Below are 27,244 nucleotides of genomic sequence, written 5' to 3' on the forward strand. Positions count from 1 at the left end.
CCAGGACTCCAGGCTCCTGGGAGGCAAATCTGCTGTGTGGCCTGGGCAGCTCAGGTCCCCAGGTGTGAAGTGGACCCTGTGGGGCCTTGGGGGGTGGGCAGCGGGGATTTGGTGCCTTAAGGAGGCACTAGGCTTGGGTTGGCACACAACTGGGCTGCTGCTGAGTGTCAGCAAGAGAGAGAAACAGAGAGAGAGAGAGAGAGAGAGAGGGAAGAAGAGACAGGGGAGACAGAGAGAGAGCGAGGGAGGGAGAGACAGAGACATAGACAGAAACAGACAAGAGACAGATAGCAAGATGGAGAGAGAGAGAGAGAGAGGCAGATGTCCCCTCCCTGAGGTGCCACACAGGCCTGCGGAGGACGTGAGGAGCTGACAGGACCCCCTGTCCCTCTCCACCCAGCTGCGATGCCCATGGAGATGGACTTGGTGAGTGAATGAACCAAATGAACAGACCAGGCGGAGTGGTGGCTGCATCACCTTCCAGGTGCTATCTGTCACCTTGGTGGATGCCTTAGGCTCTTTCAAGGCTGGTGACTGACAACATCCCCACCCACGCTGGGCTCCTGGTGGCATCTTGCAGACCTCAGGGCGCCGGAAGGGGCTGGCAGTCCTGGGTGACCCCCACCCCCACGGCAGGGGCCCCTCCTTTTCCTCAACCCTGACAAGGGCCGCCCTCCATGAGCACCCGGCCATCCACATCTTCCCCTGACCTCCTCAGGGAGTGATGTCTCTCTGCCTCGCTCTCTGTCCCTCTGTCTCTCTCTCTCTCTCTCTCTCTCTCTCTCTCTCTGTCCCTCTGTGTCTTTTGTGACTCTGACAATCACAAAAGGCTCACCGGGGTGCTGGTCTTCAACCTCCATGAAGCCTTCCCTTCACCATGGCAACCACGTCCCAGCGGCCGTTCAGAGAACCCGCTGTGCAGGCTCAGGGGTCCCCAGACCTGGCCATCTGAAGCCTCATCAGAGAGGCCATCAGGTCACATGGTAGTGGTTTTCGTGCACGGGGCAGTACAGTAGTGTCACATAACTGCAAACCAGACCAGGGCACGGTCACGTCCTCCGCGAAGAGGACCCTGGGTAGCTGTGGCACCCAGACCACGGATGGCTCCTAGGGAGACCCAGGGCTGGGGGGTGCAGGAAGGAGGGAGGTGGGGTGCAGCTCACAGCTGTCCTTAAGATGGGACCACAGGGCAGCATCCAGTCCAAGTGCAGTGATGGATGTGTACCAGTGAGGTGGCAGCCATTTTGAGACAAAGGATGGATGATGGCATGGGACCATAACTCATGTGTTTGGTAAAGCCAGAGGGCCTGGCTCTTGTCCTGGCTGTAAGTTGGTAAGAGACAACTCCTCTTACCAACCCTATTGCACGCCGAGTCAACTGCCATTACTCCCATGTCAGATTTGGCACAATGGAGGCTCAGAGAAGTTAAAGACCTTTCCTGATGTCACACAGCTAATAAAAAGCCTGGGTGGGTGCAGGGGTGCACGCCTGTAATCCAGCACTGTGAAGACTGAGGCAGGAGAGTTCGAGGCCAGCCTAGGCTACACAGAGCTAGGACCAGCACACAGCAGGTCAGCAATTTCCAGTCTCCCTGCTCAGGGTGTTCTGAAACCCATCCACCCAGTTTCTGCAAGTGCAGAAGTTAAAAGGGATGTAAAAAAAGTAAGAAGCCAGGGAGGCTGGTGAAGGAGGCTGACAGCCTAAGGGACAGTCCATAGTGGAATGACACAGGGCTCTGTCCTGGAGGGCGGCCTGACCCAGGGAGGCCTCTCCTACAGACCGCGAAGCGGGAGGATGTCGGGGAAAACCAACCCAGTGCCCTGAACAGAATTCTGAAACATGGATTTATAAGTCCACTGTAGACACACAAAGTCAGCCAAGACCTGACTGTTCAGTAGTTTTCATCTGAAGGTTCTGAGGGCCTCAGTGGCCCACAAGCCGGCCTAGGCCCTGAGAGACTAAGAAAAGGCCACCTGTGGGGCACAAGTTAGAGCTGAAAGGGAAGTCCGCAGACCAACTGGAGCTGGACTTGGGTGGAGCGCTCAGGTCCAAGGAGGCAGGAGCTGCGAGAGAGGTCAGCATGGCTGGGGGGACAGTGAAGGCCTCCTGGCAGGGTCAGGGTGAGATGAACTCTGAGAGGTGTAAGAAGACCCCAGGATCCCATCTGGATCTGAGGCTAGAACCTGGTGGCCATGGAGGGTTCAGACATCAGGACCTGGGTCCCCCACACACAAAATCACCCCCACCATGTAGTGGCCCCTTCCTGTCTCCCCAGCCTGGCAGCCGGGGGCCCGGCAGGGAATTGCCCGACCTCAAAGTGAGTCACCACAGCCAGCCGGGGCTGATTCAGCTGAGGGGGAGGGAGGTGAGGCCGGGACTGTCCACCGTCTGGAGGGGCCAGCCAAGGCCATCGCCCCAGCCGGGTCCATGGGTGGGTCCAGCCAAAGCTCTTGCCAGGAATGACCTCATTTCTCCATGCAGCTTGGATGGTCCTTATGCCCATTTACAGACATGAGAACCCCATGGTGGACAGAGACAGACATGAGCCCAGGACAGCTCCAGGCACAGCCACTGCAGGCAGCAGGTGGGAGCCTATGGAACCTGCTCCTCAGGGAGCAAAACCCCCTGTCCTCAGAGTCCTTCAGCCACAGCCCAAGACTGTGGGACATGGTCCCCAGGAGCTGGGACACATGAGGGGTGTCAAACTGCAGAGAGGAATCAAAGAGCAAAGGAACTCGTGAATCCATGGATGGATGGGTGGATGGATGGATGGATGGGTGGATGGATGGGTGGATGGGTGGATGGGTGGGTGGATGGGTGGATGGGTGGGTGGATGGATGGGTGGATGGATGGATGGGTGGATGGACATACGGGTGGATGGATGGATGGATGGATGGACAGACATACAGACAGGCGATTTTTGGATGGATGGGTGGGTGGATGGATGGATGGATGAGTGGATGGATGGATGGATGGGTGGATGGATGGATAGATGGGTGGGTGGGTGGATGGATGGATGGATGGGTGGGTGGGTGGATGGATGGATGGGTGGGTGGGTGGATGGACATATGGGTGGATGGATGGATGGACAGATGGATGGATGGATGGATGGATGGACATATAGACAGGCGATTGTTGGATGGATGGGTGGGTGGATGGACAGATGGACGGATGTACAGAATGAATGGGTGGATGGGTGGGTGGGTGGATGGGTGGGTGGATGGATGGATGGATGGGTGGATGGACATATGGGTGGATGGATGGATGGATGGATGGATGGACAGACATACAGACAGGCGATGGATGGATGGATGGGTGGGTGGATGGACGGAGGGATGGATGTACAAAATGAATGGGTGGATGGGTGGGTGGATGGATGGGTGGGTGGATGGATGGGTGGGTGGATGGATGGATGGATGGACAGATGTATGGACATGCGATGGATGGACGGGTGGATGGGTGGATGCGTGGATGGATGTGCGGGTGGACAGATGGATGGATGGGAGGATGGATGGGTGGATGGATGGGTGGATGGGTAGATGAGCGGATGGATGGATACATGGGTGGATGGATGGATGAGTGGATGGATGGGTGGATGGATGAGTGAATGGATGGGTGGATGGATGGACGGATGGACCGACAGACAGGCAATGGATGGATGGATGGATGGATGGTTGGGTTGCTGGATGGCTGGATGGGTGGATGGATAGATGGGTGGATGGATGGACGGATGGATGGATGAGTGGATGGATGGGTGGATGGATGGATGGGTGGGTGGGTGGGTGGATTGATGGGTGGATGGATGCACAGGTGGGCAGGCCCTCACAGCTCTGTCCCCTAGAAAACCAAACAACCCACAGAGGTAAAGTGGCTCCTCTGACCCGTGGCCAGTGATGGGCAGAGGCCCCAGAGAGTCCACCCTGTACCTGTCAGAGATATGACTGGTGGATAGCCAGGCAGGTGCACCGAGGCCAGTATGGGTGCAAGATGGCTCCTGCACCCACTCTGTGTGGCTCTTGGAAAACCTGTTCTCCTTAAATTTTACCCGTCCTTTTGTGGTACTGGAATTTGAACTCAGGGCCTTAAACTTGTTAGGCAGAAGCTCTACCACTTGAGCCACACAACCGGCCCTTTTAGCTCTTACATTTTGGACCCCCTACCTATGTCTCCTGCTTAGCTGGTATAACAAGTACGCAGCACCATGCCCAGCTTACTTGTTGAGATGGAGTCTCAATAACTTTTTCCCCAGGCTGGCCTTGAACTGAGATTCTCCCCACCTCTATCTCCTGGGGAGCTGGGATTACATATGTGAGCTACCATGCCCTGCCCTGCGTTTGTGCATTTTACCACAATAAAGGGAAAGAAAACAAACTGTGTACACAAGATTTCAGACCAAGAGCTCCCAAGTAAGAGGTTTTCATTGCACATTTAATGGTTCATGCAGCACTTGGGGTAAACAGGGCACAGCGAGCAGTCCACAGAGTCCACGAAGAGTCACAGGCATGGGCAGGACCACATAGGGAGGGGCCGATGTCACAGCCAGGTGGGTCACCAACCTGGATATGCACGGCAGGGCAAGACTGGGTGGGTAGGATTGTTGCTTCGCGTGTCCATCACCCAGAGGCACTCATGCAGCCACTCAGGCCTGGCTGGCTCAAATCAACACATTTAAGGGACACGTTTAAGGGACAAACTGGTTGCAGATGGTTCACAGGTATGGGGGTGCCCAAGGCTGGCTTCCCTTATTTGTTCCTCACATCGGGGAAGGGACACACAGGCTTCCCCGGGGCTGGGACTGGACTCCACGGAGATGAATCTGAGAACCAGACCGGAAGGAACTTCCGGTCCTACAGCGTTATCCAGAATGCTGCAGAAACCCTTCCTGTCCTGTGAGGGCTCCAACAGACATAGGACCAGTCGGGGTTCCGCTCCCCAACCCCAAGAGAAAGGGACCTAGCGTGCACTCACCAGGTCTTGGAAAGTCCCAAACTGAGCTGTGTTTCCTGCCGGCCTGGGCGCCCGGCCAGGAAAGGAGCCATGGGCTCTGCCAACTGTCCCGGGGAAGGTCAGCCTGCCCAGTCCCCTGGGAGGACGGACTTTCCAAGAGAGGTGAGGACAAGCCTCAGCATTCAGCCCGCTTCTCCAATGTCCCCACACACATGGCCACAGTCGGGGTCCCCTCTGGGAGCTGGGCATGGCTGACTGGGCCTTAGATCCTCTTTCTTCAACTTTGACTTCTGCTCTCAGCCTCAATGTCCCTTTGGGGACACCCCCACTTGACACAATCTGTCCCACACATGGGCCTGGACCTGGGGAACCTGACAGCTCCAGGGGCAGCTACAGGAGCTCTTGTCCTCCCCGTGGGCCATGGCAGAACACAGGACCTGCACAGAGGTGGGGCCCAACAAGAATCCCCAGAGGACTCAGAGAGGGGACAGGTGGCACAAGAGAGGCACGCGGGACACACAGGAGGAGGAGGAGGAGGAGGTGGGGGGAGCTGGCAGTGGCTTCTTGGGATGCATTTTTGTTTCTGAAGTGCGCAAGGCAAGAATTTATTCCAAACAGCGAGTCCAGAGGGAGGGAGGCCTATGCCAGGATGCCAGCCCCACCTGGCCACCTCCATGGAGCGTGGCGTCCCACGGCCACGCGTGGCTCAGACAGTGAGCGAGATGAAGCTGTTGTAGCGCTGAATGTTTCTCTTGAGGATCTCGGAGCAGGGGCCCAGCACGCGCTCGAAGCGAGGCCGGTCCAGCTTCACGCACTTGAGGGGTCCCCGGGCCACCACGGTGGCCGCACGTGGTCGGTTTAGCAGCAGAGCGATCTCCCCTGGAGGGCGGAGGGAGGGAGGGTCAGGAGCTGGCTGGAGGGACCCACACCCAGGACCTCGGCCACCAGATGAATTTCGATTTCAAATACACCTGGACAATTTTAGTGTAATATACCTATTTACACACACTAGGATTATTTGCAGTCAGCTGAGATTCAGAGTGAGCTGGACCCTGTCCTGAAACCTTCAGGCAATCTTACCTGGGGTAGGTACTATGGTTTGTGGCCCAGGCCTCCCCCGGGACCCCACACCCCAACTTGTGAGAATCACACAGGTGTGCCCAGATGTGTCCAGGCCTCCCTCGGGACCCCTGCAGCAGGAATGCTGGTAGTGGATGACCCCTGAGTCCCTCACCAAGGTCATGCCCACTCTGGGGCAGCTGTGGTTCCAGGCCAGTCCTGGGCCTCGATTTGAGGTGACACTGGCTGAGTACTCTGTCTCAGCTGCACTGTGGGCAGTGTCCACTCCACACCCTTCCCGCCAGGGCTGAATGAGGTGCTGCATCCCGAGAGGCAGGGACCCTGACTCACCGAAGTAGTCCGAGGGCCCGAGGCGCCCCACCTCCACATACTCCTCGTGCGGGGACCGGCGCTGGAGGACTGAGGCTGTGCCCTGCGGGGAGGGGACACATGACGGTTAGTGGGGTGGGGTGAGTGCTGGGGGATGTGGGGGTTCTGCAGTTCACCTCACAGCCACCTCTGGCTTTTCCCTTCTCTCCCTGAATGCACTCGGCCTTGGGACCTGACCTCCGAGGCACCATGACCTGGCAGTGTGTCCCCTAGGGTTCTGTCCTGCCTGGCCAAGCACTCATTTTCTTTCTTTATTTTTTATTCTTCAGATATTTACAGTATTTATTTTAATTTTTTGAGTGTATATAATTGTACAAAGATGCTTCATACACACGTATTATACTTTGATCAAATTAATTCCCCTACCAGGAGCAATGGCTCACACCTGTAATCCCAGCTCTTTGGGAGGCTGAGGTCAGGAGGATTGACGTTTGAGGTCAGCATGGGTAAACAGTTCTCAAGACCCCATCTCCAAAATATCCACAGCAAAAAGGACTGGAGGTGTGGCTCAGGCAGTAGAGCGCTTGCCTAGCAAGTCCAAAGTCCTGCGTTCAAATCCCAGCACCACAAAAATGCGTAGCTAACCCCTTCTTTCCCCTTTTCTTCAAACCTCCTGTTTTTAAGTTTTTAGTGGGTTTCTTATCCTACTTTCAGACATAAACACAATGTATTTGACATTATTCAATAAAGGAATTTTAAAATTTGTATGTATTTATTTTTGGCGGTGCTGGGACTTGAACTCAGGCCCTCGTGCCTGCCAGGCAGGTGCTCTCCCACCTGACCCAGACCCCAGCTGGGGCCTCCATTTTCACTGAATCACACAGCAGCCCCTGGACACGGGATTCACACACCGGGCACATCTGTGTCCAGGCGGCTGGCGGACAGGACTGGGGATGTTTCTGACGGTCACACTTTGTCACAGCGCTTGGCACTGACCTTGAATTAGGCTGAAGGACGATGGGGCGCCAGGACAGGGAGGCGCTCGGTCTCAGGGTCAGACGCCTGCCCAGCCCTGTGGCCCCTCCTGACTCCCCAGGAGGGCACAGGGTCTACAGACGTCCCTGGGTCAATGTTTAACCAGGAGGCCACGGGTGGAGTATCACAGGCCCACGATAGACTCGGGCGGACACGGGGGCGTCTGGACGGCTGAGTGCCGCCCACACTCACGTCCCAGCCTCCTGGGGAGTGTGCCCTCCATTTCCAGCGCCCAGTGTGGGCTCTTCTGGCCCCTGCCTTGCCTGTCCACTGCCTCACTCTGGGCCAGGCCTTCCTGTCTGAGCCACTGTCTCTACCCGTGACCTTCAGGCTTGGGAAGGTTGAGAGACAGCGTTTCAACTTCCCTCAGTAAGAACGTTGCTATATAAAATTTTTTGTTTTTTCGCGGTCCTGAGGTTTGAACTCAGGGCCTACACTTTGAGCCACTCCATCAGTCCTTTTCTGTGATGGTTTTTTTCAAGTTAGGGTCTCATGGAACTATTTGCTTGGGGCTGGCTTTGAACTGAGATCCTCCTGATCTCTGCCTCTTGAGTAGCTGGGATTACAGGGGAAAGCACCTGTGCCCACACAACAGGGGTGTGACCAGCCTATGAGGTTGGCTTTGGGGGCTCCACGGACTCTGGCCCCAGTCCCCAGTCCCCCTGCCTCACAGAACTGCACACATCCCATTTATCAGCCAGGGAGACTGAACACACAGAAGAGCAAGGTGGGCTCTGTTCACCTCAGGTCACCTAGACCAGCCTTGTCAGCACCAGGGCCAGGCTTGGCCCAGCTTAATGAGTAACTCCTACGTCTCCACAGTCTGGGGAGATGGGTCAGCCAGGTGCCCGCTGTGCCTGGACGCCCCAGGCACCCCCAGCAGCCCCCATCTGGCTCCCCTCAGGCCTCGGGGCCACTCGGCTCTGGGCGTCTGCGTGTTTATGAATCCAGCTGATGGATGGAGCAGGACATGTAAACATGACCACTGCACAGCTCCCCACCGCTGGCCAAAGGAGGACGGGCAGTGCCCTCCCTCCTGCCAGGCCACCAGGCAGGATCGGCCACCCACAGGGACAGTGCCTACCTCCCCCATCGGGGCTCTGGCACCTGCTCAGTGAGGTCCCGGGGTGGGGGATCTGCGGGGGGGCAGCAGGGTCACAGGGGGGCGGCCCTGACCTCTCCGATACCCCTGGAGGAACGGTTGGCTTAAAGTTGCTGCCAGCACCGAACACATTAAACCCAAGTGGAGTTTAGATGAGGCTGGGGCAGCTCAGACCCCCAGCGGGGGAGGATGTCCGGTTGTGACACCCATGGTACTGAGCCATTGGTCACACAGATCCTTTCTACACCCAGTATTTAATAATTTTCTGTGTCACAGCTGGAATCATTTTCCTGGCTCCTTAGTCCAGGTTTGTTCTTGACCCCTGCCCTGGGGCCTCTCAGTGAGATGGTCAGTCCTCAGTTAGATGCCTCATGGTAGCACACAGGCTGCCACAGTGCCGGGATTCAACATGGGACTTGGGATAGTCACGAAACCTCCCAAGCAAGATGCCCATAGGGACGAAAGGCAGATAAAATATCCACAGGACAGTAAGGGATACAGCTAGCCATCTGTCCAGCCCCATGTGGCTGGACAGGCATTCCTGGTGCCCTTCTGCACCCTGCCTCCTCCTGCTGCATTGCTATGGGGCTCTTTGTCATAGCAGCTGGTTTCCTGCACTATCTGGAGCACAGAATGTAAGGACAGCCGGTTGATGTCCCCATCCTGGAAGCCACAGGGCTCCCGTCATGCCCTCAAGGCAGCCCCGTCTGGACACAGGCCAGAGTCTCCGCCCACCAAAACTGGAAAAAACTCGCTCCTGTCCAAGATCCGTGGCCCCAAACCCATGGAAGCACCAGATACCCCAGAGGGTGAATCTGGAGCGTGGGACTGAAATGACACACTGGCCACGGCGCTGAGCCACCCGTTCTCCCGTCCACTCTAACTCCAGTCTAAAGTAAACGAGGCCACAAACCTGAGGAAGACAGCCAGGACGAGGTGTGACAACTGTCACCCCCCAGGTGCCTGTGACAGGGTGAGATGACCGATTTCCTTTCAACTGCTCTGATTTTTTTTTTTTTAAACAAAACATTTTCTACAAATTATAAAGGAAGTGGTTTTCATAAGAAGGAAACTAAAGAGGGTGTAAGAAGGACAAGTCTCCCGGCTGGCTTCCCCTTCCCGTAACGCCTGCCGGCCTGGCCACAAGGACCCAGGGAGGACCTCCGTGTTGGTCAGCCTTTTACCCCGGTGACAAAACGCCTGAGAGAGGCCACTCGGAGGAGGAGAGGTTTGTTAAGGTCCATGGGGTCAGAGGTTCAGCCCAGTTGGCTGGCTCCATCTTTAGGACTGTGGAGAGGCAGGACATTGTGGTGGCGGAGAAGAGGGGAGAGAGAGAGAGAGAGAGAGAGAGAGAGAGAGAGAGAGAGAGAGAGAAGGGGAAGGGAGGGAATAGAGAGAAAGAAAGGGAGAAGGGACAGGACAGAGAGGACGGAATCAGAAAAAGAGAGGCAGGAGAGACAGAATATGAGTGACAGAGAGAGAGAGAGAGAGAGGGAGGAAAGGTGAGAAGGTCTGGGGACAAGACAAACCCTTCCAGGGCACCTCAGTGACCCGCTTCCTCCACCCAGGCCCAGTCCCTCCCAGTCGGGTCAGCTGTGACTATCAATGGACTCACCCACGGTGAAGTCAGAGTCTTGGTGATCCATCACCCCCAAAAGTCCACTGGCTGTCAGTCAGCCCTTGACACATGAGCCTTGGGGGACATTTTCAGATCAAACTGCAACAGCCTCTGACCAGGGTGGTCAGATCTCAGAGCTGGGTTGCTGGGTTGCTGCTTTAGGAGCCAGTATGTGGGAAGATGCCACCGTGGGTGGCTGTGGGTTCCACAGCCATCTTAGCCCATGGACATCCATTACTCTCCCTTCCGTGTTCCTGTGGCTGCCTTTGTCCATCTGCCCAGCACTTATGAGTACTGACCATGTGCCCAGCACTGCTCGGGGGCTGGAAATACTGCAGACAACATACAGAAATGTCCCTGCCATGCTGGGGTCAGTGTGGGGACTGGCAGGCTCAGACACAAGGGACACAGAGCAAGTAGTCTAAGGGGCCAGCAAGGTCCAGCCACAGGGTGACTGTGCAGCTGAGATCCAGAGGACAAGGGCACCAGCACCAGAGGCTCAAGCCTGTAATCCTAGCTACTCAGAAGGCAGAAATCAGGAGGATCAAGTCTAGGCAAATAGTTCACATGACCCTGTCTCAAAAAAAACCATGACAAAAAAGGCCTGGTGGAGTGAGTCAAATCCCAGTGCCAGGTGTGTGTGGGGGGAACAAAACAAAAGCAGAGGACAATGGTCAGTCAGAAGAGAGCCAGGAGTGTCCTTGACTAAGAGGACCTGGGGAGTGACTGGGCAGGAATGGGGAGAAGAGGGGGAGCAGGGGCCAGAAGGGAAGAGCTTGGGGTGTCACCAGGGCCTGCAGGGGACTTCAGGCTGGTGGCTGAACCTCCCCAGATTCTGACATAAGCCTGAGGACACAGGGATGCCCTCTAACACCAGAGGACCCATGCTTGGGACCTATACCAAGCTGGGCACGAGAGCCAAGTCCAGTAGGGCCTGGTAAGAGGCACTGAGGAGCCGTCCCTGTAAGAAGCACCCCATACCAAACAACAGGAAGGAGCCCCGGGACCACAGAGGAGCCAGAGCACCGCCAAGTCCACAGCAAGAGGCCCGGGAAGAGGCAAAATATTTGTGTTATTTAAAGAAATATATTTAAAAAGAAACAGCACCACTGCCATACATGGAAATGGGTCTTGCTGTCCAGAAATGAAAAGTGACAACGCACAGAGGCGGCGGGTATAGGACATACGCACCCCCGAGGCTCCCGGGCTGCTCCTGACACACTCAGAGCCCAGTCAGGCGGCCGTCCTCTGACTCAAAATCGGCCTACGCTGCAGTCAAAGGCCGAGTACGAAGCCAGCTCCACAGTGCCAGCCAGTCCCCCGCAGGGACACCACTGACCCCAGAATCAGGTGTCCAGAGAGGCAGATGACCACGGGATGCCGAGCGTGGACATGGCCACACGCTGAGACCGCACTGGGATGACAGGCGTGTGCACTGGCGCCCGGCCTGCTTCACTTTCCGGAGTTTTTAACAATGCAATCATCATGGCTCAGGCCGGTATCCACAAGGAAGGAGATTTCGATGGCAACGCCCTGCCTACAAACCCAGCTTCTCCTTCACTATGGTGGCAGCTTTTCCCAGAGCTCATTAAGCACGGGCACGTCGCAAGTGTCCCGGAGCCGGTGACACGGCTTCTACAGTCTCTGCTGAAGGAGGCTGAGCTCCTGCCTGCCATGGTGCCCTGATCTGCCCAAGAGGGGCGATCGTGCTGCACAGCCTGGCTTCAGAGTCCTCGCAACAACTGGGAAAGCACACGGCAGGGCCGTGAGGGGCTGGGGTCAGCTTTCCTGCCAACGTTTAATGGACCATCCGTGAGGTCTGGGCCCTGGGGAAGGCACGGCCCAGCGGCTTCCGTGGGAAAACAGTGTGGTCATATGGATTTTGACGCCGGAGCTCCGGGGAGGGGAACAGGTGGCAACACAGCGGGCGCCACCAGCCCCTGTGGAGTCCAGCGCGAGGTGGCGGAAGCCCACGTGGTAAAGTCCCCTCCCGCAGGGCTGGCCTCCCCCTAATTCCCGAGGCTGGCCTGTCCCTCAGGTGGACACACAGAGGCTGGGGGCGGCAGGCGGGCACGGTCCTCAGGTATCAGCAACACAACATTGGGGGAGGAGAGGGATTTGTGGTCACTGCAGATGGTGAGGGAGGAACTGGGCCACGGAAGGCCATGGAGAGCTGGGCCCCATGTGGGTGGTACCCCACATTCTAGCTAACAGCTCCCCCATCAACGGCATACACATGCTGGTTTGTGCACAGGTCGGTGTGCAATGGGAGTGTGCACGGGGGTATACGTGCACTGGAGTGCACAGCCATACAACTGCTTCCACTGTGAGCCACGCAGCACTGACCTTCTGACCAATGTAATGGGCAGTGCTTGGGGACACAGGGACGAGGAGAAAGGGAAGGAGGAGAACCCCAAAGAGATGATGATAAATGAAACAAGCCAGTCATAGACAGACAGAGACGCTGAGCTCTACACACAGAAGATCTCTACATCAGAGACAGGAAATAGAATGGGGTCACCAGAGGCTGGGGGACAGTCACTGGACTGTTTGCTTGAGATGGGGGTCTTACTGTGACCTTAAATTTTTATCTCAGCCTCCAGAGTGTGGGACCACGGGCAGGTGGGATTGTGACCCTCGGGAGTTGGTGTTTAATGGATAAGATTTTATTTCAGAGGGTAAGAGGCTTCTGTGACTGGATTGGTGACACTTAACGCCACTGAGCCATCCCACTTAGAAAGCTGGGCCTGGTGTGGTTGTTCATGCCTGTAATCCCAGCTGCTTGGGAGGCAGAGATCGAGGTTCAAGTCCAGACCACACAAAAAATTAGTGAGACCCCATCCTAAGCAATAAAATCTGGGCGTGGTGGCATACACCTGTCATCCTAGCTACGTGAGAAGTGTAAAAAAGGAGGATTATGGTCCAGATAAACCTGGGGAAAACCAAGATCCCACTATAAAAATACCAAAAAAAAAAAAAAAAAAAAGGGCCAGGGGTGTGTGGTTCAAGTGGTAGAACACCTGCCAAGCCAAATGTAAGGCACTGAGTTCAAGTCCCATTGATCAGGAGGATCGCTGTTCAAAGCCAGCCCAGACAAATAGCTCCCGAGACTCCATCACAAAAAAGTGCTGGTGGAGTGGCTCAAGGTGTAGGCACTGAGTCCAAACCCCAGCACTGCAGAAAAAAAGACAGAAACAAAGAAACGGTTAAAGTACTTTTTTTTTGGGGGGGGGTGGTCTTTTCAAGGCCTAGCCTGGCCTCAAACTCCTGAACCTCCTGCCTCAGCCTCCCTAGTGCGAGAATTGCAGACTGCACCACCACACCCATTTTAAATAGACAGCTTTTATGTGATGTGTATTTTACCACAATTCTTTTTTGTGTTCTGGGGTTTGAACTCAGGGCCTACACCTTGAGCCACTCAAGAACTTTTTCGAGATGAGCTCTCACACACTGTTTTCTTGGGGTTGGCTTCCATCCTCCTGATTTCTGTGTCCTGAGTACCTGGGATTACAGGTGTGAGCCACAACACCCAGACACAATTTTTTTAAAGAGCCTCTAGAACCTGACTGGCTGCCTCCCAGCCTCAGCTCACCCCATCCACACATCTCAAGGGTCCTGCCCCAGGTCCCCCGCGTGTCCTCTGCCCTGGGCAGGGTCACAGGGTCATCCCCTGATCCTCCAATGCATCTAGGCAGCTCTTTGGCCTGGACTCCTGAGCTCCCTCAGTCTTCGCCCTAGGGGTGGGCAGAGTCCACACTGTGCCAGGAGAAGCTGCTCAATGGAAACCCTTGCCCCGTGTCCCCCAACCACTGACCTGGGGACAGGCAGCAAAGCTGAGCCCCAGGGCTGTGGACGAGCCTGGGCTGGTGAACAGGAAATGACGTCGGTTTGTCTTTGTCTTTGTTTCTTGGTGGTACTTAGGTTTGAACTCAGGGCCTCACGCTTGCTAAGCGGGCGCTCTACCACTCGAGCCACTCCAGCAGCCCTGGGAGACAAGTTCAGAACCCAGCATGGCTCCTTGGACAGTCTGCTGTTCAGCCGCGTCCAGTCCACCGTGTGGCTCCCAGTGTCCCCAGGCTTGCAGGGAAAGGCCACATGGGGCCACAGTCCAGCACAAAGCCCTCAACCCACCGCCTGTGACCACGGCCCCTAGGCCACAGCCCCAAGTGGGATCAGTAGCCATGGGGTGTGGTACAAGGCCCTACAAATCGATTTGCCCAGAACTGCACATCTGTTGGGGTTTTCTGGCACAATGTCCCGTCCTCATGGCAACGGCCCTGTCCGGTGCTCATCGCCGGTCTCTGCCGAGCCAGGGACCGCGGAATCCGGCAGACGCATTCCACATCTGTCTCGTCTGGGACGCCTACACAGTCGAGCGCGGAAAATGGGATCCCAGGCCGCGGGGGCTGCCGGGGTCTCAGGGGGAGTCGCGGGGTGGTTTTGATATTTGCTTGGGGGAGGGTGTAGCACTGCTTTTCTTCTTTTTCTTTTTTTTTTTTCCTTTGAGACGAGGTCTCTCTATATAGCCCAGGCTAGCTTGGAACTCGAGATCCTCCACCTCAGTCTTCTCAGTGCTGGGATTACAGATGCACACTACCACACCCGGCCCTGTAGAACTTTTTTTTTTTTCTTTTTAAGGTGCTCATCCTCAAAGGTAGAGCACTGAGGTCAAGGCCGGCCGTGGCCCCAGCAAACACAGTGCCTCCGTCAAGTCCTTAGAGGATGGCCCGCTGCAGAAGCCCCGGCTCACACAAGAACTTGCTGGACCTGCAGGGCAAGGGGAGGGGTCATGTGCACTTTGGGGAGGTCCATTTATTCACTTCGAGTCAGTGGGGGACTGGCTCAGTCTGTAGCGCTCAGCTCGCCTAAAGTGCACCCTGCTGGGCCCACTGTCTTGTCCACTGGGCAAGGCTGATAACGGCTCAGAGTGGACCTTGTGGGAGCACAGGAGTCGTGAGGGGAGGTGCAGCCTTCTGCCCCAGGTGACGAGATGTCCTGCGATGAGGTAGGAGACCAGTCAGAGCCTAGTGGACGTCTATTCCCTCTTGGTGGGGCCTCTTGGTGGATTTCGTCCCTTGGAGCCAACAGGGGCCACTGGGTAGGGGCCAAGCACAGGTGGCAGTCACACTCGCTGGGGCGCTCAGTGAACCAGGTGTGGTGAAGCTCCCAGTTCCCAGGGACTCTAGCTACCCCCTTGCAGGTACCCAGGCCACTGAGCCAGCAAATAACCGTGAAGGAGGCCACTCCTTCACTTCTGCCAAATACACAGACCCCAAGAAGGGCCCTGTCCAGTGCAAACGCCGATGGCTGGGATGTGGCTCTGAGCCCAGCATGGCTCTGGGAAGCTCCCTCCAGCCCAGCCCAGAGGCAGGTCCATGGTCACTGGCCATGGGTGTCACTTAGAAGCTGGGATTCCCCTTGGACAGGAGGAGGAGCTGCTGCTCGCATGGATCTGAGGCAGGGACAACACGGGGACAGCCCAACACCAGCTGGGTGGTGGACATTCCTTCGCCGGGTCATGGAACTGGATCTCCACAGCAGCTGCACCGCCAGCCTCGCCCAGCGTGTCCCAGGATGGACGCAAACATGGGGCTCCAACCCAGGAAGCTCCCGAGAGGCCGAGGGCAGCTGGGTCTGGAAGACACATGGCCGTTCTCACGGACAGTGCACATTCACAGGGATGGCTCAGGCTCCCTGCCCAGGGCTCCTGTCCTGTTCACGCCTGTCCTGTGTGGCCGGGTCCTGACCCCCACCACACCTGAAGGCACCATTTATACCATGTCTTTCCCACCTTCCCCTAGGAAATGTGAGTACCCCGATGTCCCCATCTGCCCACTTTGTCCCCAGCTGCTGATGGCCAGGTCACACCTGCAGCCCTTCCCTGAGACCTGCTGCTTCCTTGGCCTCTGCCATCCCTGGGAAGTGACCACCCACCTTTCCACTGACCTGCATCTGCCCTGACTCCTTCTGCACGCGGGACCCAGCACTGTTCCTTGGCAAGTGAGCTTTGACCAGACAATGGCTGCCACCGTGGCTGGCCAGCTTCTCCATCAACTGCTCTGGACCCGGACATCCCAACTGGCTGTCACACCAGACCTCAGTCCCACGGCCTCCCAGTCCCCATAATCAGTCCCTGTCTGAGTCCCTGGAGCCTCCCAGCCATTCTGCATACACGACACCCTTTCCAGTACTGTCTGCCCCAAGTTCTGCCCATGGGTCCTCACGTCCTTTCACAGGATATCACTCAAGCCTGGTGCTCACCAAAGAGCCTGAGACATATTTGTGGCACAGACCCACGTGGCTACTACAGGCCCTAAAACCTTCCCCAGACAGCAATCCCAAAGAGGGACGCACAGGAACTGACAGAATGACACCAATAACAGCCCGAGGAGCAGGAAAGGCACTGTGAGGACAGCAAGTGACGTCACGGTAACCGTGACAGTCAGTAGTGAAGCTCTTAAGGTGCCCCGCAAGGACTTGCCATGGCCTGGCGTTCAGTGGGGGGGGGGGGGGTGGACAGCCCAGGCCAGGCACAACCAACCCTGGAGGGGCACAAGTGGCCGCTGGGTTTTCAACAATCCAGGCCGGGTGGGGGCGAGCGGCTGGCTCCGATGGCCTGAGCGTTCCCAGGCCTGAGGATGGCTGTGAAATGTGTTGCCTGCAACGGCTCCAACATTGTGGACATTCATAAAATTAATTTGCTAAACGAGGAGACAAATCCAGCCCAGAGTTACCATGGCAATGAGCTGGGGGAATTTCAATCCCGAGGATTTTTATGGGGAACCAGATCTCAGGGTTCTGTCCATCCAGCTGCCTCCAGGCTGCACAGAGGTCTCAGGCGGGTGGACTGGCCAGGCGGCTCCAATCAAGGAATGTGCAGCAGAACACGCGTGTCACCCACCTGCCCCCCCCCCCACCATCCAAATCCTCCCTGGTTTTCCTGGACAGCACAGCCAGGAGACGTGAGTTCTGATGAGGTCACAGAACAGCCGGCAGCCTGCGCCTCCCAGCCCTGCAACGCACGCCTTGCGTGGTGGCCCTCTGCTCGCCAGGCCCCGGGCACCTTTCCTGGGGAGGGGAGCCAAGCCCACGTCCTGCCAGACGCTGGGACAGCTCCTGCAGTCCCACAGCTGCCTTAGAGGACTTTGTTCCCATCTCAAGGGCTCCTGGCCCAGGGTGCTGGTCCCAGACTTCCCAGAGAGGGAAGCTCAGCACAGAAGGGTGGACAGACAGGAGGACAGCAAGCACAGGCTGTGAGCCTGCAGGACTCACACCTCCTACTGGTGCCCTGCGCCTGTGTCTGCAGCCCCCGGTTCCCACGGGCAGGCTGGCCAGCGATGGCCTGGAGTGAGCTGTTTTCCAAGAGCTGCAGGGATCAGGTGTCAAGGGGCGGGCAGCTCCCACAGCTCAGAGACAGCTGCTGTGGACACAGTGCTGGCAGACAGAGACCCCCTGGGGTCACCTCCAACTGGGGGTCATGCTCTGCCTCTCGAATGCTGGCAGTGTGTGGGGACCCCGGTGGATCTCCCACACATGGCAGAAGTCAGCTCCCAAAGCAAACGTCTTCCAGCAGAGCGGCTGCAAAGGACACATGGGCAACCACTGTGAAGTCCTGTGGCCTTCGGGACCCAGGGACAGAGAAAGGCGGGGGCAGAGGACCGGGAGGAAGGAGAGCGGGGTGAGGGCTCCCCAGGACGAGGGCTTCTGCAGCCCGCCAAGGGCAATGTCACAACTGAGTCAGCATGCATTGCGGCTGCCAGACAGGGGACACGGCCTGGCGGTGTGGGGCGGGCAGCAGGACGGCGGGACTGAGAAGGTCAGACAACTCCGCTGGGCGCAGACCAAGGGTGCAGAACCATGGGGCCAACCGGGGTCTCCCACGTGCATTAGGCTCAGGTGTGGCCACCATGGCCTCGGCAACCCCACATGATCAACAGTGACTGGAAACCTCAAAGTCCCCTACAAAGAACTTCAGTTCTGGGCATCTTTGATCTCCTGTGGGCCTGGGGTCCCTCAGTGACTTGTCTAGATTCTGATGATCACGGAGGAAAAAGGGGGGTAAACACTCGCTGTCACAGAGTGACTCAAACTCACTTTCCAAGGCTGAGATGCCACACCTTCCCTGCGGACAGGGCTCCACTCTCCTGGACGGTACGGCATTCACTGAAATGAGTCCCCACCCTGTCCCCTGTTCCCCAAGCCAGCGGGGGCACAGTCCTGAGGTCATGCTCAGAAGCAGGATAGTCCCTGTCACCTGTCACCTTCCTGAAACCTGTTCTCCAGCCCCATGTCCTGGGACCCCACACCGGGAACCTGTGGTCCCTACACAGGACACACTGCCCTGAAGTGGGAAGTGAGCGACAACTGAATCTTACCCTTTGCCCAGAGGACAGGGCAATAGAGCTGGGATGGGGGAAGCCATGCTCGCAACTCTTAGGCCTGGGGCTGACCACGTCCCGGTGAAGGCCTGGGAGGTAGGAGCCGAGCAAACTGACCTTACGCCTACTCGTCTCTCAGCCCTGGTGTGGACATGGAGGGCTGTGTGGCCAAGCCTCACAGAGGGGTGTGGTCACCTGAGTCCCAGCACAACCATCTGAAGTCACCGTCATCTGCATCCTGCCATGAGGAGCTCACCAGCCACATCTGTGTGATTTCTACATGAGACCTTGCACCCAGCTGGACGGCTTGGTCCACAGGACACAATGGAGGACTGTCTCCATAGCCGGTCCCTTGGTCCCTGTCACCTGAGCATTCCAAGTGAGACACAAGTTCAGAAGCCCTGAAGGGGGCCCTGGGAGACCCTGGCCAGGTGACAGGGCCAGGTGGGGACAGTGGCAAATGAGAACCACTGTCCAAGGACAACAAATGGTTGTGACCAGACAGGAATAAGGCCAGATGCCAGATTTCTCTTCCTCTCCCTTCCTCCTTCCTTTCATCCTTCCTTTCCTCCTTTTTATTTTTTAAAGACAGGGTCTCACTATGCAGTCCAGGCTGTCCTCAAAGTCATGGCTCTCCTGCCTCAGCCTCCTGAGGGCTGTGGTCACAGGTATGAACGCCCGGCTTGTTCACCGAGATGGGGTCTCGCTAACCTTTTGTCCAGGCTGCCTGAAACTGGACTCCAGATTTCCACCTCCTGAGTAGCTGGGATTACAGGTGTGAGCCACCGCGCACCTGCAAGGACTCAGCGCCCCTCGAGGACTCACCTCCGTGATGATGTAGAAGTCGTCCCCGGGCTCTCCCTGGACCACGATCTTCTCAGCATCTTCAAACTGCACAGGCTCCAGGGCATCGGCCACGGTCAGGCGCTCCCACTTCTCCAGGGACTCTGCAGAGGAGTAGGACGAACAGGGGTCACGGTGGCACCACGGGGATGGGGGGCATGGCGGCTCTCCTCGGATGCACCTCAGAAACCCGCAATCCTGGGCTGGATTCAACCCGGGGGGGGGGGGAGAGAGAGAGAGAGAGAGACAGAGAGAGAGAGAGGAGGAGGAAGAACGAGGACTTGCCCCCCTGGGCTGGGCCTGTGGCTCAAGTGGTCAAACGCCTGCCTAGCAAGCTCAAGGTCCTGAGTTCAAATCCCAGTGCTGCCACCAAAAACCAAAAACAAAGCAGAGAGAAGCCAAGGCCACAGAAACCCAGCTCCTGGGACAGTTTTCCCAGGACACACATGGCTCCCACTCCATCCCTGCCAGGGAGACATGGTTTGAAAATGGCTTCACTGATCTCATGCACAACCCAAATCACAGGCCCTGAAAATGTAGAGTGAAAACTTGATCTCCAAAAGGACAGGGCTGCCTCCATTTCTGCAGACCATGGAGTCACAACCAAGCTCCAGGCGTTCAGAACAACTCAGAGTGGCGTCAAGGGAACAGAACGACCGTTCAAACATGGCACCACCCTGTGGGCTGACAGACTGGGGAGCTGCCAGGCGGGGAATGCCTTCAGTGTTTTAAGCCAAAATGCTTTAAAAAAAATTTTTTTTTTTTTTTTGGCAATACTGGGGTTTGAAACCAGGGCCATGCACTTGCCAGGCAGGTGCTCTACCACTCAATCCAGTTTTCAGATGGGGTCTCACATTCTTGCCCAGACAATGATCCTCCTTATAACCTCTTGTGTAGCTCAGATTACAGGTGCACACCACCACACCCGGCTTAATGACTGAGATGGGGGTTTCAATAACTTTTGCCTAAGCTGGCGTTGAACCTTGATCCTCCTGATTTCTGCCGGCCAAGTAGCTGGGATTACAGACGTGTCCCGCTACACACATCCCCCAAGTGCATTGTTAAATGTCTGCAAACTTTAATAGATCTTTGCACCATTCTCACACCATCCCTTCCTAACCCCTGGGAAGGATGAAAAAAAATGATGTGAGACTTGATAAGATCACCTGATTCACAATTTCTATGCTACGCTTAGATGCTACCTATGTAGGTCAGCAGCTAAAAATAAGAAAGCTCTAATTTTAAATGTAGGTTAGCAGGGGTTCTTTCCCTAAAATCTCCTGCTGGTGCTGCGCCATTTCAAACGGCGACACTTCCCAGTAACCCCGGAGCTGCCTCGTAGTGAAAGCTGTTCCAACTACATCATACAACCCGCCTTCTTAAAAAAAAGAAAAAGAAAAAGAACTCTGTGTTGGGCCAGGCATGGTGGCTTACGCCTGTAATCCTTGCCACTCCAGGGGTGGAGACAGAAAGATCACTGTTCAAGATCAGATGGCGGGGGTGGGTGGGGGAGTTAGAAAGACCCCATATCACAACCAATAAGCTGGTAGCCCAGGCTACTGGGGAGAAGTAAATAGGGTCATGGTCCAGGCTGGCCCAGGCACAAATGAAAGGCCATGTTTGAAAAATGACTACAGCAAAAAGGGCTGGGGCCATAGCTCAAGTGGTAGAGTGGCTGCTTAGCAAGGCTCTGAGTTCAATTCCCAGTCTGTGCTGGATGGACAGAAGCCACGGGGTCATGTGGACCCCGGGGGTGTCCTGCGCGGGCCAGCACAAAAGCACACGCCTCTCAGCTGCAGAATGAGGCCACTTTTGTGCAAAATGAGAAATGGGCACAGCCGGGCCGGCGTGGGCAGAGTGACTTCAGCAGCGTCCTCCCCGCAGAACTGCAGGCGAGCTCAGCTGTGACCCCTGCCGTCCTCCAACATCCCCAAGGGACAGGGCACAGGTGGCACCAGGAGGCCGGGTGTCAGGAGGGCAGGGCAAGGAGCTTGGGTGGCTTCGGCTCAGGCCAGGTGGAGATGTGGACAGGGATGGCAGGGGCGGGCAGGGACGCTGATCAGTGTGTGTGCACCAGGCGTGGGCACGTGTGTGCATGCTCGACGCCACACGACTTCCGTCACACGGGGAGAGGGATGGTGCCCCGCTGGCCGGCAGGTGCTCAGAGGGCTTCAGGGTGGCTACTGACCTAGGATGGACACCTTGCTGAGGAATTCCTCGTACATCTTGCGTTTCCTCAGCGTGCTGCCCTGGAGGGGAGAGAAGGGGACAGAGGAACATTGGTCAGCATTCACAGACTTCCACTCTGAGCCTCCAGGTCCCCAAGGTCCCTGTAATGGCCACACGGCAGGGTGAGCTGCCTGCTCCCTCATGCCCAGCCCGTTGTCCTCCATCACCCTCTGAGGGGACCTCGGCACAGCCCACCCCCTGGGGTCCACACCCTGAGTCCACAGCCGGGGCCACCAATAGGATGCTGACGGAATGATGGTTTTGGGGGTTCCTAAAATGGACTGTGGAGGACACTGAGGTGCCTGTCCTGAGGGGACCACGGTGGCATGGGCATCAGTGACACGATCCTCCTGTCCCCTGCAACCTTCAGATGACCTCAACCCAGGGACCAGAACCGCCCAGGTGAGCTGCTTCATCAGGACGGCAGAACTGCTGGGAAATGCTACATTGCTGCCATTGGGCGAGGGGGACTTTGTTTCTCAGAAAGCTCTGAATGAAGTATGCAGCTAACTTTGATCCTAACCATGTCATAAACCCTATTTTTTGTCAGTATTAGGGCTTGAACCCAGGGACTTGGGCTTGCTAGGATCAACATTTGAACCACACACCCACCTTTTTTTTTTTTCCAGTACTGGGATTTGAACTCAGGGCCCACACCTTAAGCCACTCCACCAGTCCTTTTTTCTGAAGGGTTTTTTGGGATAGGGTCTCATGAACTATTTCCCAGGCTGGCTTTGAACCGCAGTCCTCCTGATCTCTGCCTCCTGAGTAGCTGGGATTACAGACATGCCCCACCATATCCAGCCTGGGATAAAACTCTTCCAAGGCTCTCAGGCAGGCAGGCAGAGAATACGCCCTGCCAGCGACGACCCTCCAGGCTGCCACAGATGGTCACCAGCAGTGGGAAAAGAGGTCATGCATCCCTCCTGGCCATCAATGAGATGTCAGTTACACCCCCAAAGATCCTGCCTGGGGCTCTTTGCAGAGCCGGACCCCCCTGGTCCCTGCAGCAACGCCAGCCTGAGACGCTGCAGCCTCCGACTGTCAGCTTGTAAGGCTGCACATGGAGAGGTGTGAGGCGGAGAGATGGGTCAGACACCACCGTTGAGACCCCAATACACAGAGGGCCCCAAACGCCTGTGATTTCCCTGAACCTTGTCTTTACAGGGATGCGGTTCAAAACATCTACCTTAGTCTAGCTGACAGCCTCGCCCGAGGTCAGCAATCACAGTACACACTGGGTGTAATTCACTGTGCCCTGCACAGTGCCACAGCTCGCTAGGAGGGGGACAATGGAGACACAGGGCAATCGAGGCACAGGCGCCCCAGTAAGGGGTCTGTCCTGCCTCCAGGACCCTCAAAGCTACTCACAGATGTAGACTTGGTTTGGGTCTCTGAGCTCTGGGAGGCAGGTTCAGTTGGGCACAAAGGAGGTTCGTGTCTCCTTCAACACGGGACCCTTCAGGGACACTGAAGGTGGCGTCATCACATGGGGGATGGGGGAGGGGCTGCAGCAGGAGGCAAAGGAGGTCAGGGAAGGGCAAAGGCTCTCAGGAGAAGGACTGGACAAAGGCACGTGACACTGAGTGCCTGTCCCTGGAAAGCTATGACAAGAATGTGAGTAACAGTGAAGTGTTGAGGAGTGGCAGCTCTTACAGGCCAGACCATGGGCTCCCCCCGGTGACGGTGAGGTCGCCCCTTCCCACCCGGCCCAAGATGCCCAGCCCCTCCACCCGCTGCTTCCTGAGCCCCTGAACCACAGAACCCAGAGCTGAACCGAGCCACCCATTCGCAGATGAAAGACCCAGTCCAGGAAGGTGGCCCTGGCGCCAGTGCCCGCCACAGGTGAGGCTGCGACGTCCTGCTGTCCTTTCTCCCAGGACTGGCATAGAGGACAACCGGCTGTGCCTGAGAGGACACTCCATGCCACTGCAGACTTGGATGTGTCACCTGTACATTGAGCCCTGGTGAAAGGAGATCTTTAAAAAATCCCAGATTCAATGGGTTGCTTTAAGGACCAAGTCTCCACAAATGGTGCCGCTGCTGCTGCTGCTGGTTGTGGTGATGGTGGTGATGGTGATGGTGGTGATAGTGATGGTGATGGTGGTGGTGATGGTGGTGGTGGTGATGGTGGTGATGGTGGTGGTGGTGATGGTGGTGATGGTGGTGGTGGTGGTGGTGGTGATGGTGGTGGTGGTGGTGATGGTGATGGTGATGGTGATGGTGATGGTGGTGGTGATGGTGATGGTGGTGATGGTGATGGTGGTGGTGGTGATGGTGATAGTGGTGATGGTGATGGTGGTGGTGGTGATGGTGGTGGTGATGGTGGTGATGGTGATGATGGTGATGGTGATGGTGATAGTGGTGATGGTGATGGTGGTGGTGATGGTGGTGGTGGTGATGGTGGTGGTGGTGGTGGTGGTGGTGATGGTGGTGATGGTGGTGGTGGTGGTGATGGTGGTGATGGTGGTGGTGGTGGTGGTGGTGGTGATGGTGGTGGTGGTGATGGTGATGGTGATGGTGGTGGTGATGGTGGTGATGGTGATGATGGTGATGGTGGTGGTGATAGTGGTGATGGTGATGGTGGTGGTGGTGGTGGTGATGGTGGTGTTGATGATGGTGGTGATGGTGGTGGTGGTAATGGTGATGGTGATGGTGGTGGTGATGGTGATGGTGGTGATGGTGATGGTGGTGGTGGTGGTGGTGATGGTGGTGGTGATGATGGTGGTGATGGTGGTGGTGGTGATGGTGGTGATGGTGATGATGGTGATGGTGGTGGTGGTGGTGGTTGTGATGGTGATGGTAGTGGTGGTGATGGTGATGGTGGTGGTGGTGGTGGTGGTGGTGATGGTGGTGGTGATGGTGATGGTGGTGATGATGATGGTGGTGGTGGTGGTGGTGGTGGTGGTGGTGGTGATGGTGGTGGTGGTGATGGTAGTGGTGGTGATGGTGATGGTGGTGGTGGTGATGATAGTGGTGGTGATGATGGTGATGATGGTGGTGATGGTGGTGGTGATGGTGATGGTGGTGATAGTGATGGTGATGGTGGTGGTGGTGGTGATGGTGGTGGTGGTGGTGGTGGTGGTGATGGTGGTGGTGGTGATGGTGGTGGTGATGGTGATGGTGGTGATGGTGATGGTGGTGGTGGTGGTGGTGGTGGTGATGGTGGTGGTGGTGATGGTGGTGATGGTGATGGTGGTGGTGGTGATGATAGTGGTGGTAATGATGGTGATGATGGTGGTGATGGTGGTTGTGATGGTGATAGTGATGATGGTGGCGGTGATGGTGGTGATAGTGGTGATGGTTGTGATGAAGGTGATGATAGTGGTGATGGTGGTGGTGACGGTGATGGTGGTGGCGGTGGTGGTGATGGTGGTTCAGATGCAGAAGGACAGTGATCACAGACAACGGCCCAGCTCTCAGAAACGGGGTGAGGGACCTCTACAGACAAGCGCTGAACCGTGCACTGCCCTTGGTGTCCCCCAAGAGCCACCCTCCTCCCCAGCAGTGAACAGTGCAGCTAACCTGGCCTCCCAGGTCACGGTGTTTAATCTGCCCTACAACCCGGCAGGGGTCTCTACGTGATCCCCACTCCATGGGAAACACAGGCTCAGTCCTGGCCAGCCTCCCGGGGCCAGGACTTGATACGAGGGGGTCTCACTCCAATGTCACTGCTCACGTGTTCTGGAACACAGCAAGGGTCGTCCTTTATCTGTCCGACCACACTTGGCACCTCTGTCCTTGGAGCCCCTGGCGTGTGTTCAGCATTTGCCATGCACGGCCATCCTCATCCTCACGTCGGATGGGGGGGGCAGCCTAGGGTCATGTGATGTACCAGGCAGGTCACCAGCTGGCCTGCGGTGGTCCAGCCCATTGGACGTCATATTCCTTCTGTGTCACCCCACCGCCCCACAGCATTGCTAGCATTCAACACCATGCAGGTAGCTTCCAGGTGGGCTCTGGTGAGGGAGAGGGACCTCATGCCACACAAAGAAGTAGACATGTTGGGGTCCTGGCTGCCTCGGACACTTGACAACCAAGGACAGCCACCGCCTACTGATCACTGAGCCTGGATGCCCAGTGTCCTTTGGGACAGAGTCTGTGTGATTCCCACAGTCCTGGGCAACCGTCTGGGATCAGGCAGGAACACACAGTCCAGCTGAAGTGTGAGAAGCTGGGAGGCCTCTGTCCCCAAAAGTCCACACATAAAGGAAGGGGGACACCTATCTCCCAAGGACCACCAGGGAGCTGTGTTTGGAAGCACAGAGGTGTCCACTGATGCTCTGCCCAGCCAGGTCATGGCACACCTGTGCTGTCACCTGAAACCAGGCCCTGCAGCCAACCCTGTCACTCTGATGTGTGGACCACAGAGACCAGGAGGGTGGGAGTCATCACTCCAAGAGCCCAGTGTTGGAAACCCAAATGGCCAGGTGTCTAAAGAGACCAGTTTTGTCAGAAAGCCAGAGATGGGGAGAAAGGTGGAAGGTGGGTCACAGGGGCTGGAAAGGGTGTGGCAAGGACAGGGCTGAGAGACTTGGGGAGCACACCAAGGTGGCAGGTGACATTTCCAGGGCGTGGAGGCCACTGGGAGCAGTGACTGCCTTTTGCTGTGGGGACACTCAGGAGACATGGGGGAGGTCACAGGCATATCCCATGTCCCTCAGTGGCCACCTGGGGAAGCTGGAGGGTGGCTTCGGACAAGAGCTGGCTGGGATCAAACCTCGCTCTCACTGGCTACCCCTCTGTTTCTTTTTTTTCTTTTTTCCAGAACTGAGGTTTCAGCTTCAGGCCTCACGTCTACCACTTGAGCCATGTGCCAAGTTCCTTTTTTTTTGCTTTATTTTTCAGGTAAGGTCTCATGTTACTGCAATTCTCCTACCAATGCCTCCCCCATAGCTGGGATCACAGGCATGTACCACCAGATCTGGTATACCAGTTAAGATGGGGTCTTACTAACTTTTCTGCCTAGGCTGGCCTTAATCTGTGATCTTCCCCATCTCTGCCTCCCAAGTACCTGGGGGTTACAGGTGTGGTCGCTCTGCTTTTTTTTTTTTTTTTCGGTGGCGCTGGGGTTTGAACTCAGGGCCTCACACTTGCTAATTAGGAACTCTACCATCTGAGCCACTCCACCAGCTGCTGGCCACCAGCAATTACACCCAGCAGGTGGGATGCAGGAGTCTCAGACATGAAAACGTCATCTTGGATGCTGAATGATGCCTTGGGGACAGGGACAGGGCCTGGTCTCAATGGCTTCCTCCTGATATGAAGGCAAAGCAAGGCCTGGCTGTTTGTTCCTGGACTGAAGAGGCATCAGCAGGCTGCCTGGTGACCTGAGGGCTGCCAGGACCCCCACTTTGGGCACTCAGCGGTGTGTTGGTATGGCATGGAGCTGGCCACAGGCCTGCTGTGGGAAGAGTCCAGTGGGACTTGGAACTGGCCCTCTGGTGCTGACCCAGTCCACAGCCCAAGGGCCTGCCATGGACAGCAGCCTGGGGCCCAGCCTTTGCTCTGCGTGTTGCACTGGCACCTCAATTTCCAGATCTGTCACCAAAAGGCAACCTTAAGAAGCAGAGGCTAGAGGGAAAGGCCCAGTGCTCATCCCCATGGTCCCCAGGGGTCTCGCCACCCCCCCCTCCCCCCGCCACGAGCCATGGATGCCTGACCTGTGGGCCCAGGACCCTCACAGGTGCAGTGAGGATGAC

At 56.6% G+C, this 27,244-nt stretch overlaps 1 protein-coding gene across 1 annotated transcript in view; it reads right to left on the reverse strand.

The window, feature by feature from the left end:
* Positions 1-4,408: 4,408 nt before the first annotated feature.
* Positions 4,409-27,244, reverse strand: part of Prkar1b (protein kinase cAMP-dependent type I regulatory subunit beta) — a 102,173-nt gene continuing 79,337 nt past the window's right edge. The window contains 5 exon segments of the mRNA XM_074075374.1: positions 4,409-5,732; positions 5,735-5,827; positions 6,359-6,440; positions 19,296-19,417; positions 21,502-21,562. Coding sequence (XP_073931475.1) covers positions 5,554-5,732; positions 5,735-5,827; positions 6,359-6,440; positions 19,296-19,417; positions 21,502-21,562 — 537 coding nt within the window. The 3' untranslated portion in view covers positions 4,409-5,553.

This window comes from Castor canadensis, chromosome 6 (assembly GCF_047511655.1).
Source record: "Castor canadensis chromosome 6, mCasCan1.hap1v2, whole genome shotgun sequence".
In the NCBI taxonomy this organism is placed as follows: domain Eukaryota; kingdom Metazoa; phylum Chordata; class Mammalia; order Rodentia; family Castoridae; genus Castor; species Castor canadensis.